Source organism: Myodes glareolus, chromosome 6 (genome assembly GCF_982192425.1).
Source record: "Myodes glareolus chromosome 6, mMyoGla1.1, whole genome shotgun sequence".
Lineage (NCBI taxonomy): Eukaryota > Metazoa > Chordata > Mammalia > Rodentia > Cricetidae > Myodes > Myodes glareolus.
Genome location: NC_142031.1, coordinates 39,133,838 through 39,154,622, shown reverse-complemented (window position 1 = coordinate 39,154,622; position 20,785 = coordinate 39,133,838). Strand labels below are relative to the sequence as shown.

The 20,785-nt window shown below is 48.5% G+C and overlaps 1 protein-coding gene and 1 pseudogene across 2 annotated transcripts; one reads left to right on the top strand and one right to left on the bottom strand.

Moving 5' to 3' along the window:
• Nucleotides 1–43: 43 nt before the first annotated feature.
• Nucleotides 44–9,374, bottom strand: LOC148121709 (ornithine decarboxylase pseudogene; annotated as a pseudogene). Its single transcript, XR_015738091.1, has 2 exons — nucleotides 9,224–9,374; nucleotides 44–6,357 (listed from the first exon to the last, which is right to left on the bottom strand). The product of XR_015738091.1 is annotated as an ornithine decarboxylase pseudogene (transcript).
• Nucleotides 9,375–9,449: 75 nt separating this feature from the next.
• Nucleotides 9,450–19,630, top strand: LOC146894186 (all-trans-retinol 13,14-reductase). The gene is given in 12 exon segments (XM_087907125.1): nucleotides 9,450–9,669; nucleotides 11,835–12,017; nucleotides 12,343–12,584; nucleotides 13,542–13,743; nucleotides 14,565–14,762; nucleotides 16,382–16,501; nucleotides 17,492–17,630; nucleotides 17,904–18,013; nucleotides 18,090–18,169; nucleotides 18,171–18,257; nucleotides 18,418–18,577; nucleotides 18,825–19,630. Coding segments are annotated over 12 exon segments (1,833 nt in total). The 5' UTR covers nucleotides 9,450–9,500; the 3' UTR covers nucleotides 18,968–19,630.
• Nucleotides 19,631–20,785: the final 1,155 nt, after the last annotated feature.

The window sequence follows — 20,785 nt, the reverse complement described above, 5'->3', positions numbered from 1 at the left end:
TTTAGTTCATTTAAGTATCATATTAATACATGAAGTGTTTCAGTGCATTGATATCTGATGTTTATTTTGGTTTCTGTTCTATAACGACATGAAACTCCACTGAGATACACTTGCAGCTCAGTAAAATAAACTGGAAAATACTTATTATACCACAGTAAGCTTTAAAAAAAATTAAGCCATTACAATTAAGTTACAAAAAGGTGAAAATACAAAACAGACTAAGTTGCAATCTACTCATTGGGTAAAGAAAACAAGGAAAATAATTACAATATTCAGTCATTTACTTAACATGGTAGTCTGAATTAAATTCCTATCACAGTGTGAGGAGGCCCCCTTCATGGGTATTTGCTGTGTTCTGCATTCTGAGGAGTTTCTCAAACCTGCTTTTCTCAGCTAAAATCCTTAGAGTCACAGCTGAGCAGGGAACTAAATGAACTGAGAGTCACCACGATGGACTTAGATTAAACCTCAACATCTCTGCCACTTTCCCTTGTTTTTTGAGAGAGGCTCTCACTGTGTAAAGCTGGCTCCCTGGAACTTGGTATTCTAGACCAGGCTGGCCTCAAACTCAGAGATCCTCCTGCCTCTGCCTCCTGAGTACTGGTTTAAAGGCTTCCTTCACCACGCCTGACTCTACAGCTTTCTTAAGGAAATGCCAAACTGAACCTTCCTAGCAAGACTTTAAGAGAAAACTGAATCAGAGCCGGGGGCCGGGTAAAACCCTTCCTCGTTGGAATGGCTCAGAACATGTGCAGAGCACGCCAGGCCCTGGAGAAGAAAGAAGAGTGAGCGTCACCACCAGGGGAGTTCTCCAGAGCACAGAGCTCCATCTCCAGGGAAAACACCTTAGCACGTTTAGTTAGCTGTTTGGTCCAGAAGCGGCTTCTATGATCCATAGCAGAAAACAAACTATTAGCATCTATGACAAGCAGGTTCCCATTAGGAAACTGCCCTCCAGCAAGCTGAGCAGGAAAGCAAACTCAGCATAGTCTACGGGAGCGCTGCTTGAGACTCCTTGTGCTTCCTATAGGTGAGTCCAGTCCTGGTGTGGGCGCCACAGCTGGGCCAGCACCATCCACACAGTCTAGAAAAACATGCTTCAAGTAGTCTACCTTTAGAAAACCTGAAATGACTTTCTCTGATGGGAGCCATGTCCTTCCAGTGCAGCTTTTCAAGTGAGAGAAATCCCGCCGTGTCTGCAGCACAGGAAACATTGGCAGCAGTCCAAAGGGAGAGCTCTGCGGACCCTGGGAGTATGTCATGTGTCTGTCTTGTCATCATGGTTCCTGAAAATCCATCTTAACTCCTGCCCTTCCAGAGCAAGAGTCTACCAGTGTAAGATCACAGCAATCCGTGACCAGGAAGAGCTGTATGAGCCCCAGGTTCAGATACACCTCCAACAGGAAATTTGACCCCTGAAGTCCCTGCTCGAGTGAGGGGGTGTTCACCACACTAGGCAGATACGACACCAGTGGCTGTCTCTCAGGGCTTAGTTTTCTTGGGGAGATCACAGTGACATCAGAAATAGTCATGCTGGAGATCCAAGATGAGGGAGATAGAAGGAACTATCAGTGTGGAGAGGGAAGAGCCGATCCACTGGGGAATCTAGGAAGGAATATGAACCTGTGAGCTGAGTCCTTGAAATCACAAGGACCTGAGTAGCCGAAAGGAGGGGAACTAACCAAGAGCACCAGGAGAAGCTGGAATACAGAGGACATGATGAAGGCAGAGGCAGACAGGGAATGTGGCCTGAATGATGAAGCCAGGGAATCTAGTCAGGAATACTACTCCAGACAGAAGCTTCAGACCAGGGCACATATTCTGGGAAGATCAGTGTTCCCAATCCTGGTTTTGGAAAATGTCAGGAGAACCAGTTCAGGGGTTCCTGAAAATTAATGGAGAGTATATTCAGTTTTTCTTTAAAGGTGGGTGGGAGTATGTGTGACAAGAAAAATGTTATAGTTAGCAGTGTGGAGTTTTCAGATGATTAAAGAAACTGAAGACCAGGTAGAGGAGCTTGACAGGACAAGGGGGAAATTCCTGCTGGTGACAAGGAGACAAGTGGCTGAGTTACTTAGCATAGAGCAGAGGTGGAACCCTGGGAAGCTTCCTGGGTGCCACTCTGTCGGACTGATACTTTCTGGACTAACAATTGTTGAGGGAGGGCCCAGTCGCTGTGGGCAGGATGTCCTGGGAGGTATAAGAAAGCAGGCTGAAGGCTGAATGGGAGCCTGAAGAGCAAGTCAGTAGCATTAGTCTTCTCTATGGTTCTGTTTCAGTTCCTACTCCCAGGTTCTTTCCCTGACTTTCCTGTGGGATGGGCTGCTAGCTCTAAGGTGAACTAAACTCCTTTCTCTCCAAGTTCCTTTTGGTCATGGTGTTTATCACAACAATTAAAAAAAAAAAAAAAACTAAGTAAGGAGGCTGAAGAGATGGCTCAGCGATTAAGAACCCTGACTGCTTTTCCAGCACCCTCAAGGCAGCTCACAACTGTCTGGAACTCAAAGATCTGGCATGCTCACACAGACGTACATGCAGACCAAACACCAAAGCACATTAAATAAATACATACATAAATAAAGAAATTTTCAAAAGCTAAGTAAGACAGTGAGTCAAAGCCAGAGATAGACAAGGAGGAGAATACTAAATTAACTGATGGAAGTCCAAGCAATACTGATTTCTTAGGGAATTTCAGACTCCAACCCCATTCCCCAAACCAAGCAAGATGAAACAAGAATCTTTAAATCGCCCAGGAACAAGATGCCACCTACACGGGGACAGAAACTTCTGGTTTTCAGACAGAATCACAGGAGCCCAGGCTGACCTTGAACTCATTCTGTAGATGAGAATGACCTAGAGTTCCTGAACCTTTTCTCTCTACCTCCCAATAATCTCCTATCTCTGTCTCTCTGACTGACTTACTGACCTATTACCTGTCTGTCTGTCTGTCTGTCTGTGAGACTGTCTTTCTGTCTGATCCTGGAAATAGAACCTACTGCTGCAGGCACGCTAGGCAATTGCTTTACTGCTGAACTACAGCTTCAGCCCATGATCTCCAAGGATGAAAATATATGATCATTTCCCCTAAATATTTCTAAAACTCCATATTGTCTGTCTCATTAACAGTACAGCCCCCAAACAGCACCTCCTTTCTGAGAAGGAGCACTTACCTGTCCATCTCGTAGTTTGTTCTCAGTCCCAAAAGAGTAAGATTTCTCATTCATGCCTCAAGATCACCGTTCAGATCAGCCTGTCCATAAACTCTGGAAAGGGTTTACTTGATGGTCTGAACTCCAAGGCTCCCAGGAGAGCCACAGACCCACGTGCTCTACCTTGGCCTTCCTTCTTGGCAGCCATGAGGCTACAAGTAAGCAAACAGTCCCTTTGTGCCATCACCAAGGTGCAGAAGGTTTCTGTGAGTCCTGAATGGAGCCCTGGGGACTGTGAAGCTTCACTCTGGAAAACAGCGGTGGGGTGGGGCAGGGAAAAGAAGAAAAAACTGGCTCCATCATTCAGTTATGCCTCCATTCAAGGAGGAAAAGCCTTTAAAATCTTCTATCAACTGTGAATCTATTCTAAATAAACAGGATGCTTAGCCAGATGTCTACTGCTTACTGCCCACAATGCAGGTCTGGATGGGACAAACAGGGGACTGGAGGGGTCTGGGGATGGACTATGACTGTCTAGACGGTAGTGGCACTAACCTAATTAGTGGGGTCTGTTTCTGGCCATGACGTCACTGAGACCTAGCTGGCTTATGGGGGTGAGGCTGACTGGTGGTTGCACTTTACTGAAGAGCTCTGGCTTTGTTCAGGTGCTAGACCCAGGAGGAGCTCTGGGGCTTAGGAATCTAGGCCTGTTCCCTAAAGGAAAAGAAAAACTCAAAATGCAAAGAGGTATTGAAACCTTGCTAAACCAAAATGAGCAACCATGTGTGGGAAAGACTGTGTCTGTATGTGTGTGTGTGCATGCGTAGTTGTGGTCCTGGGAATCAAATCCAGGTCTTCATGCATGCCTAGTGCGTGTTCTACCACTGAGCTACATCTCAAGCCCACCTTATGTGTGCACACATCCTTGCATGTTCCTGTGAATGCAGGTGTACATCCATGTATGTGACAGGATTAAAATACAAGCTCCCTCTGCTGGCCTGCAGAAAGACACACAGGTTTCCACTGCCCTTTGTAGATCCGTATAGATTACATTAGTAGGAAAAAAAAAAAAAAAGGACACGCTCAGCACTTGTACCTCAGGGTCTGTTCAGTTTAGGTTTTCTTTTTTTTTTTTTCTTTTTTCTTTTAGTTGCTGTTGAATTTATTACAGGAAGTTTGGATGTCAAGTGCTGTATGATAATTCCAACTCATTACTAGGTAGTGATGCAGGCCAAGCCAAGAGTTGAGGAACATTCTGGGTTTCTGCAGGCAAGGTTCCAAGAGCCTGAGATGTAGCCAGGACATCAGGTCACCCGATGGATGGCATTCCTCACCAAAAGGCTCGGGGCACCAACTTCACAGCCAGGCGCACACACTCAGGGCTGGCTAAGCAGACTGATGCTGTGTGTAGAGGGCGTGGCCCCGGCCCATCCACCCTTTCCTTCTCTGCTGTGCTGTGACTACAGCAGCCTGTGTGTGCAGGAAGTGTGCACCTTCTTTAAGGGACACTTGCACACATTCCCTGATGCCCTACTATCTCAAGACAGTTTATTTCCAAAATGGGTTACAACACTAGCGTTTGGCCCATTCTGCCAAATGTACAAGCTACAAATGCCTGTTTAGCAGCTGAGGGGCTCACGTTCATATCATGTCTGAAAAGTGATAAAATTCCATATCAAACAAATATTCAGTTTCCATAGGAACACAGGTAAGTGTGACCCACCTCCTAGCCTTTTACATTGAATCTGTGCCAACCCTACTCTTACAAAGACATTCCAAAGCTAGCGGGAATTAAGTTAAATGGTCCCTCCAAAGCCCTTAATGCAAGCTAAACTTGCAGGTAAGAGCTACAAGAATGGCATCTACATATTGATACTAGCAGAAGCACAGGCTGCTGGGTGACGGTCCATCCTGCTCTCCTGTGCAGTAGACATAGGCTGAGTGCCAACATCCTGCTCCTCCACTTCTGATGGGAAGCCAAAGTTCTGGATCTGCTTCATGAGTTGCCACATTGGCCTCAACATTACATAGTAGATAGAGGGCCTCTGGAACCCATTGAAAGTAGGCGCAGCAGCAACAGTGTATGCACCCATGTTCTCACAGAGCATCCAATCAGCCACATGCCTGTCAGGCAGGTTACAGTGCTCGACGGTCCAATCTAGGCCATCACACGTTGGTTCCCAGATGCTGGACGAGTAATACTTCTCATCTGGCTTGGGTCTCTTCGGCAGCAGGGCCTTCATATGTGCATGATCATACAGAATGCGGTTAAATGGTCCATACACTCCGTCGTTCACATAATACAAGAAGGTTTGCTCATTTGATTCATCTTCATGGTCAGAGCCGGTCTGTTACTTTCATATCATTTTTTTGGCAATGATATTGACTGCCAGTGTGAAAGGTGAGCCAGCATAGTATCTGCCTGGCTCGGCTATGACTCTCACCCCAGGGTCTGGGGGAAGTACTTGTCCAGAGTTGGGTTGATCACACTGGTGACCCCTTCAAATTTAAGCTTTGTATCCTCAGATCCAGGGAAGCCATCACCACTATCCAGCAGATACATGCCGAAACCATCTTCTGCTCCCAGGCCAGAGACACAGCGGGCATCCGACAGGGCTTGCACGGTGGTCTCAGGAGCAGGACACCCACTCCCCACATGGAAGCTGACACCAATGACATCAATATTCAGTTCTTTTGCCTGTTCCAAGAGAAGTCTGCACCAAACTTAACGCTGAGGTGACAAACTGCTTTGGAATCCTCGGGGGCAATCCGCAAAACCAACTTTGCCTTTGGAGGTGCTCTGGCGACCTTAATCAGCTCAACCCCACTGTCAAAAGTCATCATCTGGACTTGATCTGAGACAATTGTTTACCAGGATTTGCATAGAATATCATCTCTGGAGGCACCCGAGCCCCCGCACCAGTGGATTTCAATCCTCCTTGCACAGTCAAAACCTGTCCCAATGGCGCTAGGGTGTTCACTATGGCTCTGCTGTCATTACTTTTGACTGCATAAAAGGGAGTGACACGGGGAAGAACCTTTAGCCATCTTAGATGTTTCTTTAGAACGTCTCCCAGGTCCACGACATAGAAAGCATCCTTGTCATCAGAGGAAGAAACTTTGTTAATTTTTTGGTCCAGAATGTCCTTGGCGAGGATGTGGCAGTCAAACTCTTCCTTCTTAAAGCTGTTCATGGTTCTTGATGTGCCTACACAAAAAAAAACTAGAGATGGAATTAAGTTATTGCCAGCTCCTCACCAGGCGAGCTATCCAGGAATTCCGTCTGTCTCCTTAGAGCGGTGGAAGTGGTCTCACAGCCATGGACGTCCACGGCCAGCCTCACGGAGACGCTGCAGTACACCGCTGCCACCGAACCCCGAAGAGTGACTGGCCACCTGCCTCTTCGAGCCCGCCACAGACGCCAACCCGAGGTGGCACTGAGCTGCTGGCTGAGGGCGGGCAGAAGGTGGCGGCCACTGCAGGGACTGACCCAGTTTAGGTTTTCAGACGGGATCTCTCATTTGCCTGGAAAACAACAAGCAGGCTGGGCTGGCCAGTCAGTGAGCTTTAGAGATCTCAGTGTCTTCACAGTCCTAACGCTGCGATTGCAATAATGTGTTACCACAATACCACACCCAATTTTTAGAAATTATTATTTTTATTCATGCACGTGTGTGTGTGTGTGTGTGTGTATTATGTATGTACAGACGTCCATAGGGTATTGGATCAGCTGGAGATGGAGCTACAGATGCTTGTAAGCTGCCATGCAGGTGCTGAGAGCTGAATCCTGGTCTCCTGGTCCTATGCAAGGTCAAATGTTCTTAGCTGATGAGCCCCCCCTCCACCCCAACATAGGGATGTGGATATACAAACAGGACATGGAGATGCGGTTCAGTCTGGCCTCAGACTCGCTATGTAGCCGAGGCTTGCTTCTGCTTCTCAAGGACTGGGACAGCGCTGTGGAAAGCTGAGGACTCTCGCCCTGCTCTTATGCCTTTCCTCTCATGTCATCAGGACTAGGGCAGGACAAAGGTCACCTCACAACCACAAGGGACTAGACATCATGGACGCCTGTCACTACAGATGATTGTGTTAACCTGAGACAGTCTTCTCGTGGACAAGAGTTCCCAAGACCTTAGTGGCAGGGATTGATGTATGTGGGTCAAAAGAAAACATGAGGCCTGGGACATAGATCAGAGGAAAAGCAATTGTTCATCATGTGTGAGATCCTGGGTTCAATTCCCAACAATGGAAAAAAGTAGATTAGAGATCACCCTCAATATGGTAGTGTATGCCCCTGGAGGCAGAGTCAGGAGAATCACTTTAAGTTTCAGGGTCACCTCATCTTTATAGAGTTCCAGGCCAGCTGAGGATACATAGCAAGACTTTGTCTCAATAAAAAAAAAAAAGCAGAACAAAGGCAGTTGAAATGGTTTAGTGGGTAGAGGTGCTTGTCAGCAAGCCTAATGACCTGAGTTCAATCCCCAGAGGGACCCACGTGGTAGAAGGAGAGAAACAAGTTGTCTTCTGACTCCACACCAGCACCATGGTAAACACAGTTCCACTTGCTCCCCTCCCGACCCACTAAATAAAATTTTAAAAAGCAAATCAAGAAGGGGCTGGGAAGATGGTACGGTGGGTAAGAGAGCTCACTTCGGGAGTAAAGACCTGAGTCTGGCTCCCTAGCACATGGGGATGAAGATGTAATGACTACCGGTTGATGGTCCTAGTTCCAGGTCCTGTCAGAGACCCAGCTTCAAAGGCACAAGGTACAGAGAGACAGAACAGGACAATTGGCAGTCCTCCTTGGGCCTTCTGTGTCTATATGGCAGGCATGCTGACACCCACACCAAGGGGTCAGGTGGAAAGGCCAGGGTTGTAGCATAGCGGCAGGACGCTAGATTCCATCCTTAATACCAAGGGAAGAAAAATGTGGGTGGAGGGTTCTCACACAACTGACCACCAACTTCACAGGCTCGGAGGACTAGGCGGGGAGACAGGCCTCTCCACAGAGTCGGCTCTCGACTGGAGGAATCTGATCTACCTTCCTCAAAGACTGGCTGCCAGGAACAAACTGGGATCACTGACAGCTTTGGGGCTGTGATCTAGGAAGGATGTGGTCCCTTACCTGCAGCATCCCCAGGAACTAGCTTCCTCTCCCTGGAACCTCAGCATCCACCTCTCCTTTCCCCCCATCTTGGCCTGGATGACAATAGAGGATCACACACACACACACACACACACACACACACACACCAGCTAACCTGGCAGGGGCACAGGTAGCTTTGCTGGGCAGGCTCAGGAAGGCTTTCCTCTCACTATGTAGGAAACAAAGCAAGCATCACAGAGGCATGCCCTGCTTTATTTACATGGTCGACAGGAGCACTGCTGGGGCCTGTGAAAGGGACAAAATTCTCAGTTATGAAGTCCTCCTCCTGATGGTTGGTATTTGAGGAAATGGGCTTCCTATAAAAAATAGTCTCAAAATCAAGTACTTGTCTCGGACCTACTCTTCTCAAAGGCCAACGATAAGAGGGTAGGATAGCTACACTGTCCTCTGGCGCTAACTTAAAGAGGTCATTTAGAAGCTGGTTTATCCTTAAATGCAAATGGACACACGGGCATGATGATCCCTGACGGTCTTTCTTGACGCTTGTTCCCTGGTGGCTCTGAACTTAGAGGCCCTCTCCGAGTAATTGCGATTAGGGGCAATGTCAGGGACCAGAATTCTGCAGTGAGCGACAGATTCAGGAGAACGCTTTCCAGCTCTCAACTGGGCTCTCATTTGAAGAAATGCAGACCAGCGGAGGCTGTGTGGGGACGCGGGGACAGAAACTTCTCACTGTAAGGGAAAGTGAAGGAAAGTAATGAGTTGCCTCCGAGGTTTCAGCGAATCCATCACAGAACTGGCACCAGAACCCAGGTCTTCTCTACCCAACAGCGGGATCGCCCTCAGACCTGCAACTTTCAGCCTAGTGCGGCTCAGTGTTGACCATTTCCTTCCCACATTGTCTCGCTCACCCACATCTTCCTGACCACACCCCCCTGGCTGACCGAACTCGTTGCCAACCTACCAGTAATGGTCAGTGCATTTCCTCTGGAGCTAGGTCGCGCGGGCTTAAAGCTTTTCCTTGCCCGTGCTGGACTACATTTCCCAGGAGGCAATGAAAATTAAGTCGTACAAAGAGCGAGGATGGACCATCTTGATTAGCTTTGCGCTGCCATTGGTCAAAGTTCGTTGGACTGGATTTGCTTGGTGTTTCTCAAACGACAAACGAGTTGGGCGGAGCTTCGGACATAAAACCCGACCTCAGACTGAGAGGTCGCCTTATTCCAAGCTCAGGCTGCAAGATGTGGCTCACCTTGGTTGTGCTGGCCGTGCTGCTGCTGGTGGGTCTCCGCAGGATTTACTTGGGTCTCTTCAGCGGAAACTCCCCGAACCCCTTCGCCGAGGACGTCAAGCGGCCACCTGAACCCCTGGTGACCGACAAGGAGGCTAGGAAGAAGGTTCTCAAACAAGGTCAGCTGGAGGGACTGTGGGTTCCGGGACTGCTCTTGGGCCTTCTGCTCATGTCAGGCATGGACCAGTCTCGATATTAGGAAAGTTCTGGGAAAACTCACTTGCACACGAATCTCCACGTCTTAGTATCTTTGCTCCTGAAGTTTTGGGTGCGGGCACTACCCTTGGCACGCCAAGATGTTGGCATAACCTAGTCCCAGCCCTTCCAATTGGAAGCTCTTCAGATAACAGCTGACGTAGAGTAAGAGACCTTTCACCTACTTGGTTCGAGAACCAACTTTTTCCTATGCTCCTGTGCAAACAGAAAATTTTCCCAACAAGTGCTTTGACACGAAAAGTGTAGTCCCAGTTCATAGGATTGAAGTTTGATTATAAATTTTGGAAGTTTCACTACCGCTTCGGGATAAGAACACTACTCCTCATCAACCCGACATCTGTAAAACATGAGTAGAGTTGCTTGTTCCCAAGGTTTTTGGTTTTTGTGAAAGGTCTCATTTTTGGATCAGAACTGGCTTCAGACTCACCACGAAGCCCAGGCTCAAACTCGGAGCAGACCTTCTGCTTTTGCCTACTGGATGATGGGATTACAAGCAGGTACCAACATGCCCGGCGCTCGAGATTCTAAAGAAGTGTTAGAGCTGGGCATAGTGGTGCAAACTAGCAATTCCAGCCTGGACTACACAGTGAGACCCTGCCTAAACAAACACCAAATAACCAAAACACACAAAAATCTAAAACCTTCAAAAAACAAACAAGTATGTCTTGTTTGACCTCCAGGTGTCTCTTATTTGCAAACTTTAGCCTAGGCTAGCTCAATTCAATGTTTACTGGGGACTGACCATGTATTTCTAATCCTTGTGTGTCTACTTTCTAAAGTGTATCACCCCCAGTTATATTATTATTGTTATTGTTTATGGATTTGGGGAGGTGTGAAGATCTCATTCTTGTAGCCCAAGCTAGCTTAGAACTTGCTATGTAGGCCAACTGTGCCTCAAATTAACAATGATTCTCCTGACATAAGAAAGAGATTACAGATGGTAGGATTACAGATGTGAGCCACCATGGCCTGATCAGTGATTTTGGGGGAGAAGGGTGATGACACTGTCTCTCTATGAAGTTCTGGCTGTACTGGACCTTTCTGTAAAGACTAGGCTAGTATTGCACTCACTGAGAGTCTTCTTCCTCTACCTCTGAGTGCCTGGGCTGAAGTGTGCGCCCCTGCATCTGCCCTGGGCAGTGATTTTTAATGAACAGATGTTTCTGGACCTAGTGGCACATTCCTGGAATCCCATGCTGGGGAGGAAAGACAGGTGGATCTCTACACAGGGAGTTCAGGCCCTTTAGGCTTACACAGTGAAACCCTGTCTCAAGAAAACCCACATCAACGAGTCACGGAAAGGAAAGAAAGAAAGGGGAAATGAAGGACGAGAGCAGGAGAAAACAAACTCAGGTCTTGTGTTGGACAAGCTTTCTAGCTGGTTCTGTCAGGTGACTGCCACACCAGTGGTCTTTGTGAGGTTGTGCTGTGACTCTCAGAGTAATAGCCGTGAGCAGCCCTGCCTGCCCCAGCTCCATTAGCATTCATAGACCTTGCTCTTCCAGAGAAGCCCAGTTCCCAGAGCCCCCAGCACAGGCTCCTCCCTCCCGTGTTCTTTTCTTTCCATGCTCGCATTCACAGAAATGTCTGCACTTAGATTACATTGCCTGTGCTCTTGCCCTCTTTCCGTTTTTTTCTACAGTAGTCAGCTGCTTCCTACTTTCTTTGAAAGTTATGAAAATCCCCAGGTACGTAGTAGGGTTATGACCCATCTCATCACTGTTTAATCTGCCTGCCTGGTCCTGAGTCTTTTCTGGTAATATATTTCGAGCCATATTATTCAAGAGTTCTCTGTTAAAGTGCCCTAGACAGGGGTCTGTCTCTCTCTCTGTCCTGTTTTGACACTGGATCTAATGAGCCCAGGCTGTCCTGCAGCTCATCTGTGTAACTGAGGATGACCTTGAACTTCTAACCCACCTCCCAAGTGCTGGAATCGCAGCAGTGCACCAGCATGCCCAGCTTGCCTTAGAGGTTTCTCACATAGTATAAGCTAGAGAGGTCCCCTCTGGCTCCTCTGCCTCCCTGCTCTTGTCTGAGAAGCCCACCCTCTGTCTCCTCCCTTCTCCAGCATTCTCAGCCAGCCGAGTACCAGAGAAGCTGGATGCCGTGGTGATTGGCAGTGGTATTGGGGGTCTGGCCTCAGCTGCGATTCTGGCTAAAGCTGGCAAAAGAGTCCTTGTCCTGGAGCAACATACCAAGGCAGGGGGCTGTTGTCATACCTTCGGGGAAAATGGCCTTGAATTTGACACTGGTAAGGCTTGTGTGGTAAAGGGTTGGGAGCTTGGCTCTGTCTTTGGGAGGCTAGGAATGGGTACTATGGGGTGATACTGTGTATGCACAATGGGATAATTTGGGGTCACCTATATGTTTTGGAGGTCCCAGCTTCTTTCTGGGCATCTCCACTTCTGTCCGGCCTGGCAAGAACTGGGTGTTATATGTTCTGGTAGATTCCCATAGACCGGGTGGGCAGCCCTCTCTGGGCATGAACTTGGCCAGGCAGGGCAACCTCCTCCTTACTTGGCACATTTCCAGGGACCAACTTACTTCTCTCTGTATCTCCTTTTGTTTTCCAACAGGAATTCATTATATTGGACGCATGCGCGAGGGCAACATTGGGCGTTTTATCTTGGACCAGATCACTGAAGGGCAGCTGGACTGGGCCCCCATGGCCTCTCCTTATGACCTGATGATACTAGAAGGGCCCGGTGGCCGAAAGGAGTTCCCCATGTACAGTGGAAGCAAACAGTACATCCAGGGCCTTAAGGAGAAGTTCCCCAAGGAGGAAGCTGTCATTGACAAGTACATGGAGCTAGTTAAGGTAGCATGAACCACAATCAGCACCCACAGTTCATTCCTAACAAGACTGACTGTTTCATTGGTGAAGGACCTGGTTGGGAGGAACTGAGGTGGGGAGGCAGGCAGGAAGGACTGGTCATGTCTGTCCTGAATGCAGTGTACACTTGTATATGCCTGTGCCCTGCCTGGCTCTTCAGCTGCCGCCCTCACGTTGGCCTCTAGATGGCACCCCTGGGAAGTCAGGCTTTGAGGAAGTTAGATGTCCTCTAAGAGGAGCCAGTCTCTTGGTAGTTTTGTGATTTTTGAGGTAGAGTTTCACAGTGTAGCACTGGCTGGCCTGGAACTCACAGAGATCCACCTGCCTCTGCTGGGTGTATGCCATTACACCTGGCTTCTGGACTGGGATATTTGGAAGGAATTTGAGTGCTAGGAATTGTGGCTCGTGCTTATTAGCATGTAGGACACTCTGACTTAAATTTCTGAATGCCCGTAAACTGAGCATGGTGATCTACTGTATAATGCCAACACTAAGGAGGGAGGAGCAGGAGGATTAAGAAGTCATTGTCACTGGGATATATTGAACTCTCTCTCTCTCTCTCTCTCTCTCTCTCTCTCTCTCTCTCTCTCACATATATGTGTGTGTGTGTGTATAAAAGGAATATTTTAAGCAGGATATGGGAGAGCAAATATATTCTCATTTAAGTAGGAAGAAGGAAAGAAATCCCGGGCCATATTGTTGTTGTTTTGCGATGAGGAAGACAGTCTTGCTATACAGTCCTGACTTGGGTGTCAGTGTATGGCTCTGGTTTCCCTTGACCTCAAAGCAATTCTCCTGCCTTACCATCTCAACTGTTGGAATCACAAGCCTGAGCCACCATGGCTACTCAGCTTAAATTAGACATGAGTATGCGTTTCCGTCTATAGGAGTGGTGTCAGCCTAGAGGGGCTCCAGAGACTCCCCCTACCCTTTCTTTCCCAGGTGGTGGCCCGTGGAGCCTCCCATGCCATCCTACTGAAGTTCCTCCCGTTGCCCTTGACTCAGCTCCTCAACAAGTTCGGGCTGCTGACTCGTTTCTCTCCCTTCTGCCGAGCATCTACCCAGAGTCTGGCCGAGGTCCTGCAGCAGCTCGGGGCTTCCCCTGAGCTCCAGGCTGTTCTCAGCTACATCTTCCCCACTTACGGTGGGTGGCTACTGGCCCAGGCTCTTCTAAGCTGCTGGTCTCTCAGCTTTTGGTCTTTCTTCCCCATCTGCCTGGCTGACAAGCCAGAATAGACCCAGGCCTGATGGAGTTTGTCAATAAGGGCTGAGAAGTCTGCCCCCCTACTGAAAACTGGTAGAAATTCCTTTTTATAAACTCGAGATTTCTTTTTCTTCTTCTCCCTTTATCTTTTCTTCTTCTCTCCTTCTTTTTCTTTTCTCTTCTTTTTTGGAGGCAGAGTCTTCCAGGCAAGCTTTGAACTCTTGTAGTGAAGGGTGCCCTTAAATCCCGATCCTTCTGCCTCCACCTCTCTAGTGCTAGAATTATAGCTATATGCCGCTAAGCCTGGTTTTGTGGTGCTGGAGAGCACACCCATGCCTTCCTGCATGCTAGGAAAGCACCCTACTAATTGAGCTACATCCCCAGTGCATTTTCTCCTCCACATCGCTCCCTCTCTGAGACAGGTTCTGACTTTGTTCAGGCTGTCTGGAACTCTCTGTGGGCTAGTCTGGCTTTGCTTCAGTCATCCTTCCATTTTAGCTGTGAGGCTGAGACGGTGACACTGCTCAAGGGCGAGTGTTCCCTGTAGCCATCAGTGTCAGGGACTTCCTTGGTCTCTGCAGGATAGTGTTTCCAGGGAGTGTATTTATTTTCCCACTAAGCCCAAAATCTGCACTGGGCCAGGAGCATTGGATCCTGGGATGCACTCTCGTGGTCCTTCACAGGAAGCCCTGTTTCTTCCAGAATGGTGCCAAATGGCCACTCTCGCATGCACATCTTTTCTTTCTTTCTTTATTCTGTAGGAACAACCCCCAGCCACACCACCTTTTCAATGCATGCTCTGCTGGTTGACCACTACATACAAGGCGCATATTACCCCCGAGGAGGTTCCAGTGAGATTGCCTTCCATACCATCCCATTGATTCAGCGTGCTGGAGGCGCTGTCCTCACCAGGGCCACCGTGCAGGGTGTGCTGCTGGACTCTGCTGGGAGAGCCTGTGGTAAGAGACCTGAACTGAGCTGTGGGGTCACTGGACTGGGATGAAAGGGACCTGATGTCTCTCTATAGGTGAATCAGCCTGTACATTCAAGGTAAGATTGTGAGGTCTAGGCTGGTGAACAGCTCAGTGGATAAATATTCCAGGCACTATGCCTGATGACCTCAGTTGGATTCCCACAGCCTACATGTTAGAAGGAGAGAATTGACCCTATAAGTTGTCCAGGGCATTCCACATGTGGGCTGCAGCACCCTGACCACCACAAAGAATAAAGGAAGATTTACAACTGTTACAACAGGTCAGTATTGACATTAGGGTTTTGTGATAATGGCCAGAGATGAGGATGGACACAGAGGCTACAGCAGACCACAGAAACTCTTGTGATTCATGAAGGTTGATATCGGAGCACTGTGGATGTAGAACTTGGCAGCAGTGAAAGGAGGCCCAGTGTTCTTGGGATGGGAACACTTGTCTAAGGATAAGCAAGACCTTATGAATGGGTAAGAAGAGCCAGAGATGGCCAACACAGAAGCATTTGAGGGATGGGCTGAGTGTGGATGCCTGGGGCCTCCTTTGCTCAGAGGAACTTCTAGGTTTGAGAAAGGAGGGCCTAGGAGACATCTGTCTGTAGTGTGGCTATAGACAGAATCTAATATTTTGAGGGGGGGTTAAGTGGTCAGGGAAGTCCTCAATTTGCTATATAGTGGAGGCTGTCCTTTTCCTGGTTGTCCTGCTTTTTCCTCCTAAATGCTAGGATTACAGGCATATGTCACCATGCCATGGCTACAGGTACAGCTCTGAGACAAATGTATTTCACGCTTTCCTGTATTTTTTTTATGGAGGATTGGGGTGCAGTCAACCTAGGGGCTCACACACGCCAGACAAGTGGGGTACCACTGAGTTATATCCCAACCCTTAGGTGAGTTGTTTTACTGTTGGAACACAGGCTGCGCTTTAATCTGCTGCTGTTTTAGCCAGCAAACGTGGCTCCACAGTTACTGGTCCCCGTCGCTGACAGTGGCCCAGCTCCACAGTCCATGGCCTGTGGGAATTCCATTCCCGCAGGTACTGGCTATGTCATTGCTGACAAATAAGCTTTTAATTAAATCTCTATTGGTCCACTTTTAACGAGACTCTGGAGTCAAAGGCTAGGGTGAAAACGTGCTAGCTCAGAGAGGCTGAGTAGCCGCTAGCTGGCCTACTCTCTGCTGGCCTCTCCAAAAGAGAAGGTCCTTCTGCTCTGTCAAAACAAAATAACCAGTGCTACACTAGTCCCTCCCTTCTCCTCTCCATGCGCCTATCATCTTACAGACACCCATGACTCTGGGATTACTTTCTGTCAACTAATTTGACCTCCAGACCCAAGGCTGATTTTATTTAAATAGTGCAAATTCAAACTTGGGGTTCAGTGTGAATAAATTTTACACCACTTAAAAGAGATATGGAGAAGCAGATTGAAGCGCAGCCTCTGTGCCAGTGGAAAAAGAACTCACTGAAGGGCTGGGATGTAACTCACTGGTACAGCACTTGTCTGGCATGTGTGAGCCCCTAGGTTCACTGCACCCCTATCCTTCTCTTCTTCAGGAGCTCACAGAAGCTCAGCCATATTCTTGTGTCTACAGGTGTCAGTGTGAAGAAGGGACACGAGCTGGTGAACATCTATTGCCCCGTCGTCATCTCCAATGCAGGAGTGTTCAATACCTACCAGCACTTAGTGCCAGAGAGTGTCCGCTGTCTGCCAGGTAAAAGGCTGGTGCTCTGAACGGGTGTTCAACTCTGGAGCTTATAACTGGGTATAAGTGATGCTCGTCCTCTTGTTGGGCACCCCTCTGGCTGTCTATCTCTGCTCTCTGTAACCAGCACCATCACATTTACATTTGGGGAACCCAGGACCGCACAGGTGAAGGGCCCTTCACAGAGGCAATGGCAGAGCTCTGAGGACCCAGTTATGTCTTATGTAAATGTCTAAACTTTGTTAATCAGGCTGAGGATCCAATGCCTGTATATTTGCCTTCCCCTGCCTGAGAAACTGGGACTCTAATAGGAAAGGACTCTCAAAGGGCAGGAGAGGGCTGGGGATGAAACTCAGCTGATTAGTGAGCTTGCCTAGCATGCATCAAGCCCTGGGTTTGATCCTCACAAACAGGCAGGATAGCTGTGTGGGATTTGGCGTTAAACCTGCACCAGGCAAGTGGAGGCAAGAAGATGAATATTCAAGTTCATCCTTAGCTATGTGAGACCCTGCCTCAGGGAGTAACAAGGGCCGCTGTTATTGCAAAGGGAAAACAAAAATAAAAGTACTTGCTGCTAAATCTGGTGATCTGAGTTAGATCTCCAGGTGGAAGAAGACAACCAAGTTGTCCTCTGACTCCTCCCTGCACATCCGCACAAACACTAGTCCATGTGCACCTACAGTTTCTAAAGGGGAGGACTGAGACAGTCTGATTGTCCAGAGGTGCTGTGAATTAGCTGTGTGGGAGGCAGCACCTATGGACAATGGTGCATGGAGCAGAGCAGACATAGGAGAATCTGAGACTGATTGCCACCGCCAGGAAGAGCAGGCCCCTGCCAGGATCCTGTAGAAAGAGCTGTAAAATGGCTAGGTCTCTGTGGATGCTGGCAGCTGAGCAGCAAGCTGCAGGTCAGAAAGGGAGTATCCTGAGGCTGTCCTGGCAGGAGGAGCTGTCTGGCCACAGCTCCTGCAATGCAGTGCTCACTGGCTCCCTCTACAGATGTGAAGAAGCAGCTGGCGATGATAAGGCCTGGCATGAGCATGCTCTCAGTTTTCATCTGCCTGAGAGGAACCAAGGAGGACCTGAAGCTTCAGTCCACCAACTACTATGTTTATTTTGACACGGACATTGATAAAGCGTAAGATGGGAGGGGCGGGAAGACTGATGACTCTGGGCCTCCACCCTCGGGACCAGGCTTCACCCTTGACATGGTTGTAGGAGTCGCAGTAGGATGTGTGTTGAGGGAGCAGGTGCACGGTCCCCAGTGAACTTCCAGAAAGGCTTTTGATGCCAAAGCTGTGTCTCTTCCACCCCGTGGGGAGTTTCTGGAAGTGAACCATCTTCTGGGTGCTGCTGGTGGCTTCAGAGGAAAACGGCCTAGAGATTGGCAGTCACACCACCTCATTTACAGGATGGACCGCTACATTTCTATGCCCAAGGAAAAGGCTCCAGAGCACATTCCCCTTCTTTTCATTGCCTTCCCATCAACCAAGGACCCAACCTGGGAGGACCGATTTCCAGGTAGGGCTTTAGGTCCAGGGGAGCTGGGTGTGGGTGAACAGGACCAGGCAGCAGGAACATGGCCTTATACCTGCAGATCGATCCTCAATGACTGTGCTGGTACCCATGGCCTTCGAGTGGTTTGAGGAGTGGCAGGAGGAACCAAAGGGCAAGCGGGGGTGCTGACTATGAGACCCTCAAAAACGCCTTCGTGGAAGCCTCTATGTCCGTGGTCATGAAACTGTTCCCACAGCTGGAGGGCAAGGTAGGGGCTGACATTCACAATGCTGGAGATGAAGACACACCTCTTGACTGTTTGTCTTTTCCTAGGTTCAGGGTAAAGCAGCGGTAACAGAGTCCCGAGAAAGGGTCAGGTCCTGTCAAATTCCCTTGTTCACCTTTGCCCTGCCCTTTTGCCTCCTCAGGTGGACAGCGTGATTGGAGGATCCCCACTCACCAACCAGTACTATCTGGTTGCTCCCCGAGGTGCTCCTTATGGGGCTGACCATGACCTGGCTCGTCTGCATCCTTATACGATGGCTTCCCTAAGAGCCCAAACCCCCATCCCCAACCTCTACCTGACAGGTACATTGCCTCCCTTTGCCAGAATCTGGGCTTCCCTCACACAATCTTTGGTTCCCATCCTCAGACCCCGCTGTCCCCTTCGGCTCCCATTCCGGGAGCTGGGCTACCTTGGCTGACTACAGTCCTGGGGTCTATCTGAAGCTGTCTATCTTTGGGTGGCCCTGAAATGGAGGGATGAACACAAGAACCGTGGCTTACCCATTCTCATGTGGGTGGACATTCATGGGCCACTGCTTTCCCTTTCTAGGTCAAGATATCTTCACGTGTGGGCTGGTAGGGGCCCTACAAGGGGCCTTGCTGTGCAGCAGTGCCATCCTGAAGAGGAACCTGTACTCAGATCTGCAGGCTCTTGGCTCGAAGGTCCAGGCACAAAAGAAGAAGATGAAGTAGCCCATTCAGAGCTAAGCCAGAGAATGGCACCTCCCCAACTTCTTTCTCATGGTGTCCTTCTGCAGTAATTCCTTGTGCATAGATTCCAAACCGCTTTGCTTCTGATACCTGCTGCAAATCGAGTTCTCGTCTGCACCTTGCATTTCTACTTAAGGCCTAGTGTGGGCTGCACAGCCTTGCTGTCTCAGGATGAAGAATGCTCCCATGCCTTCCCCACACCCAGCACTGAGCAAGGGTCAAACACTCAGAACCCCTGAGGGTGTTGGCTATTGGAGTAGGTTGGTGCAGTTCTGCCTGAAGCTTTCTGCTCTCCCCACTCTAGTATTGTGCTGCTCCCTCTGTCAAAGGGAAGGGTCACTAGCGTGGGTTAGGGGTGGCAGCTCACTAAGTGAACCGAGGGGCTCTCGGCCTTAAGCTTTGTCCTCTGATGAAGCAGCCAGGAGGAGCATTCCAATCCAAGACAGACCAAGAGACACCACTGCACCAGCAAAATGTCCCATACATCAGCCCGCTGAGATCTTGACTACAGAATGGCCAGCCTGTAGGGCAGGGATGAGAGTGGAGACGTTGGGTCTGAATACAGGAAGCCCAATGTGTACTGAGCCTAATGTTGACATTTGTAGTTGCTGGCACATATTAAAGACTGAGTATTGTTTTCCAAAATGCTTGGAATCCGTATTCCCTCAGGTTCTGTAATATTTGAATACACATGAGAAAACTTGGGGAATGGTTTCCCAGACTAAACGTCCAATTCATGTGTTTCATATACATTGTTGAAGTACAACAACTTATGTAATATTTTTAAACTTGTGAGCATTGTATGATCTGTCTCGTGAGTTCCTGCTATTAAAAAGCTGCATTGGGGTCTAGAATAGGGATTCTCCACCTTCATGAATCAGTGAGAAGTGGGTGAAAGTTCAAAACCTTTCACTCAGGCTAACAGGCACCAATTTTAGTTCATTTAAGTATCATATTACTACATGCAGTGTTTCAGTGCGTTGATATCTGACGTTTATTTTGGTTTCTGTTCAATAATGACATGAAACTACACTGAGATGCACTTGTAGCTCAGTAAAATAAACAGGAAAATACTTATTATACCACAGTTAGCTTTAAAAAAATAAAAATTAAGCCATTAAGTTAAGTTACATAAAATGGGAAAATACAAACCATGACTAACAGTGGCAATCTACTCATTGGGTAAAGAAAACGATGAAAATATAATTACAATATTCAGTCATTTATTTCACATGGTAGTTTGAATTAAATTCCTATTACAGTGTGAGGAGGCCCCCTTCATGGTAGATTCCTGAATTCTGCATGCTGAGGAGTTTCTCAAACCTGCTTTTCTCAGCTAAAATCCTTAGAGTCACAGCTGAGCAGGGAACTAAATGAACTGAGAGTCACCACGATGGACTTAGATTAAACCTCAACATCTCTGCCGCTTTCCCTTGTTTTTTGAGAGATGCTCTCACTGTGTAAGGCTGGCTCCCTAGAACTTGGTATTCTAGACCAGGCTGGCCTCAAACTCAGAGATCCTCCTGCCTCTGCCTCCTGAGTGCTGAGTTTAAAGGCTTCCTTCACCATGCCTGACTCTACAGCTGTCTTAGGGAAATGCCAAACTGAACCTTCCTAGCAAGACTTTAAGAGGAAACTTAATCAGAGCGGGGACCCGGTAAAACCCTTCCTCGTTGGAATGGCTCAGAACATGTGCAGAGCACGCCAGGCCCTGGAGAAGACAGAAGAGTGAGCGTCACCACCAGGGGAGTTCTCCAGAGCACAGAGCTTCGTCTCCATGGAAAACACCTTAGCACGTTT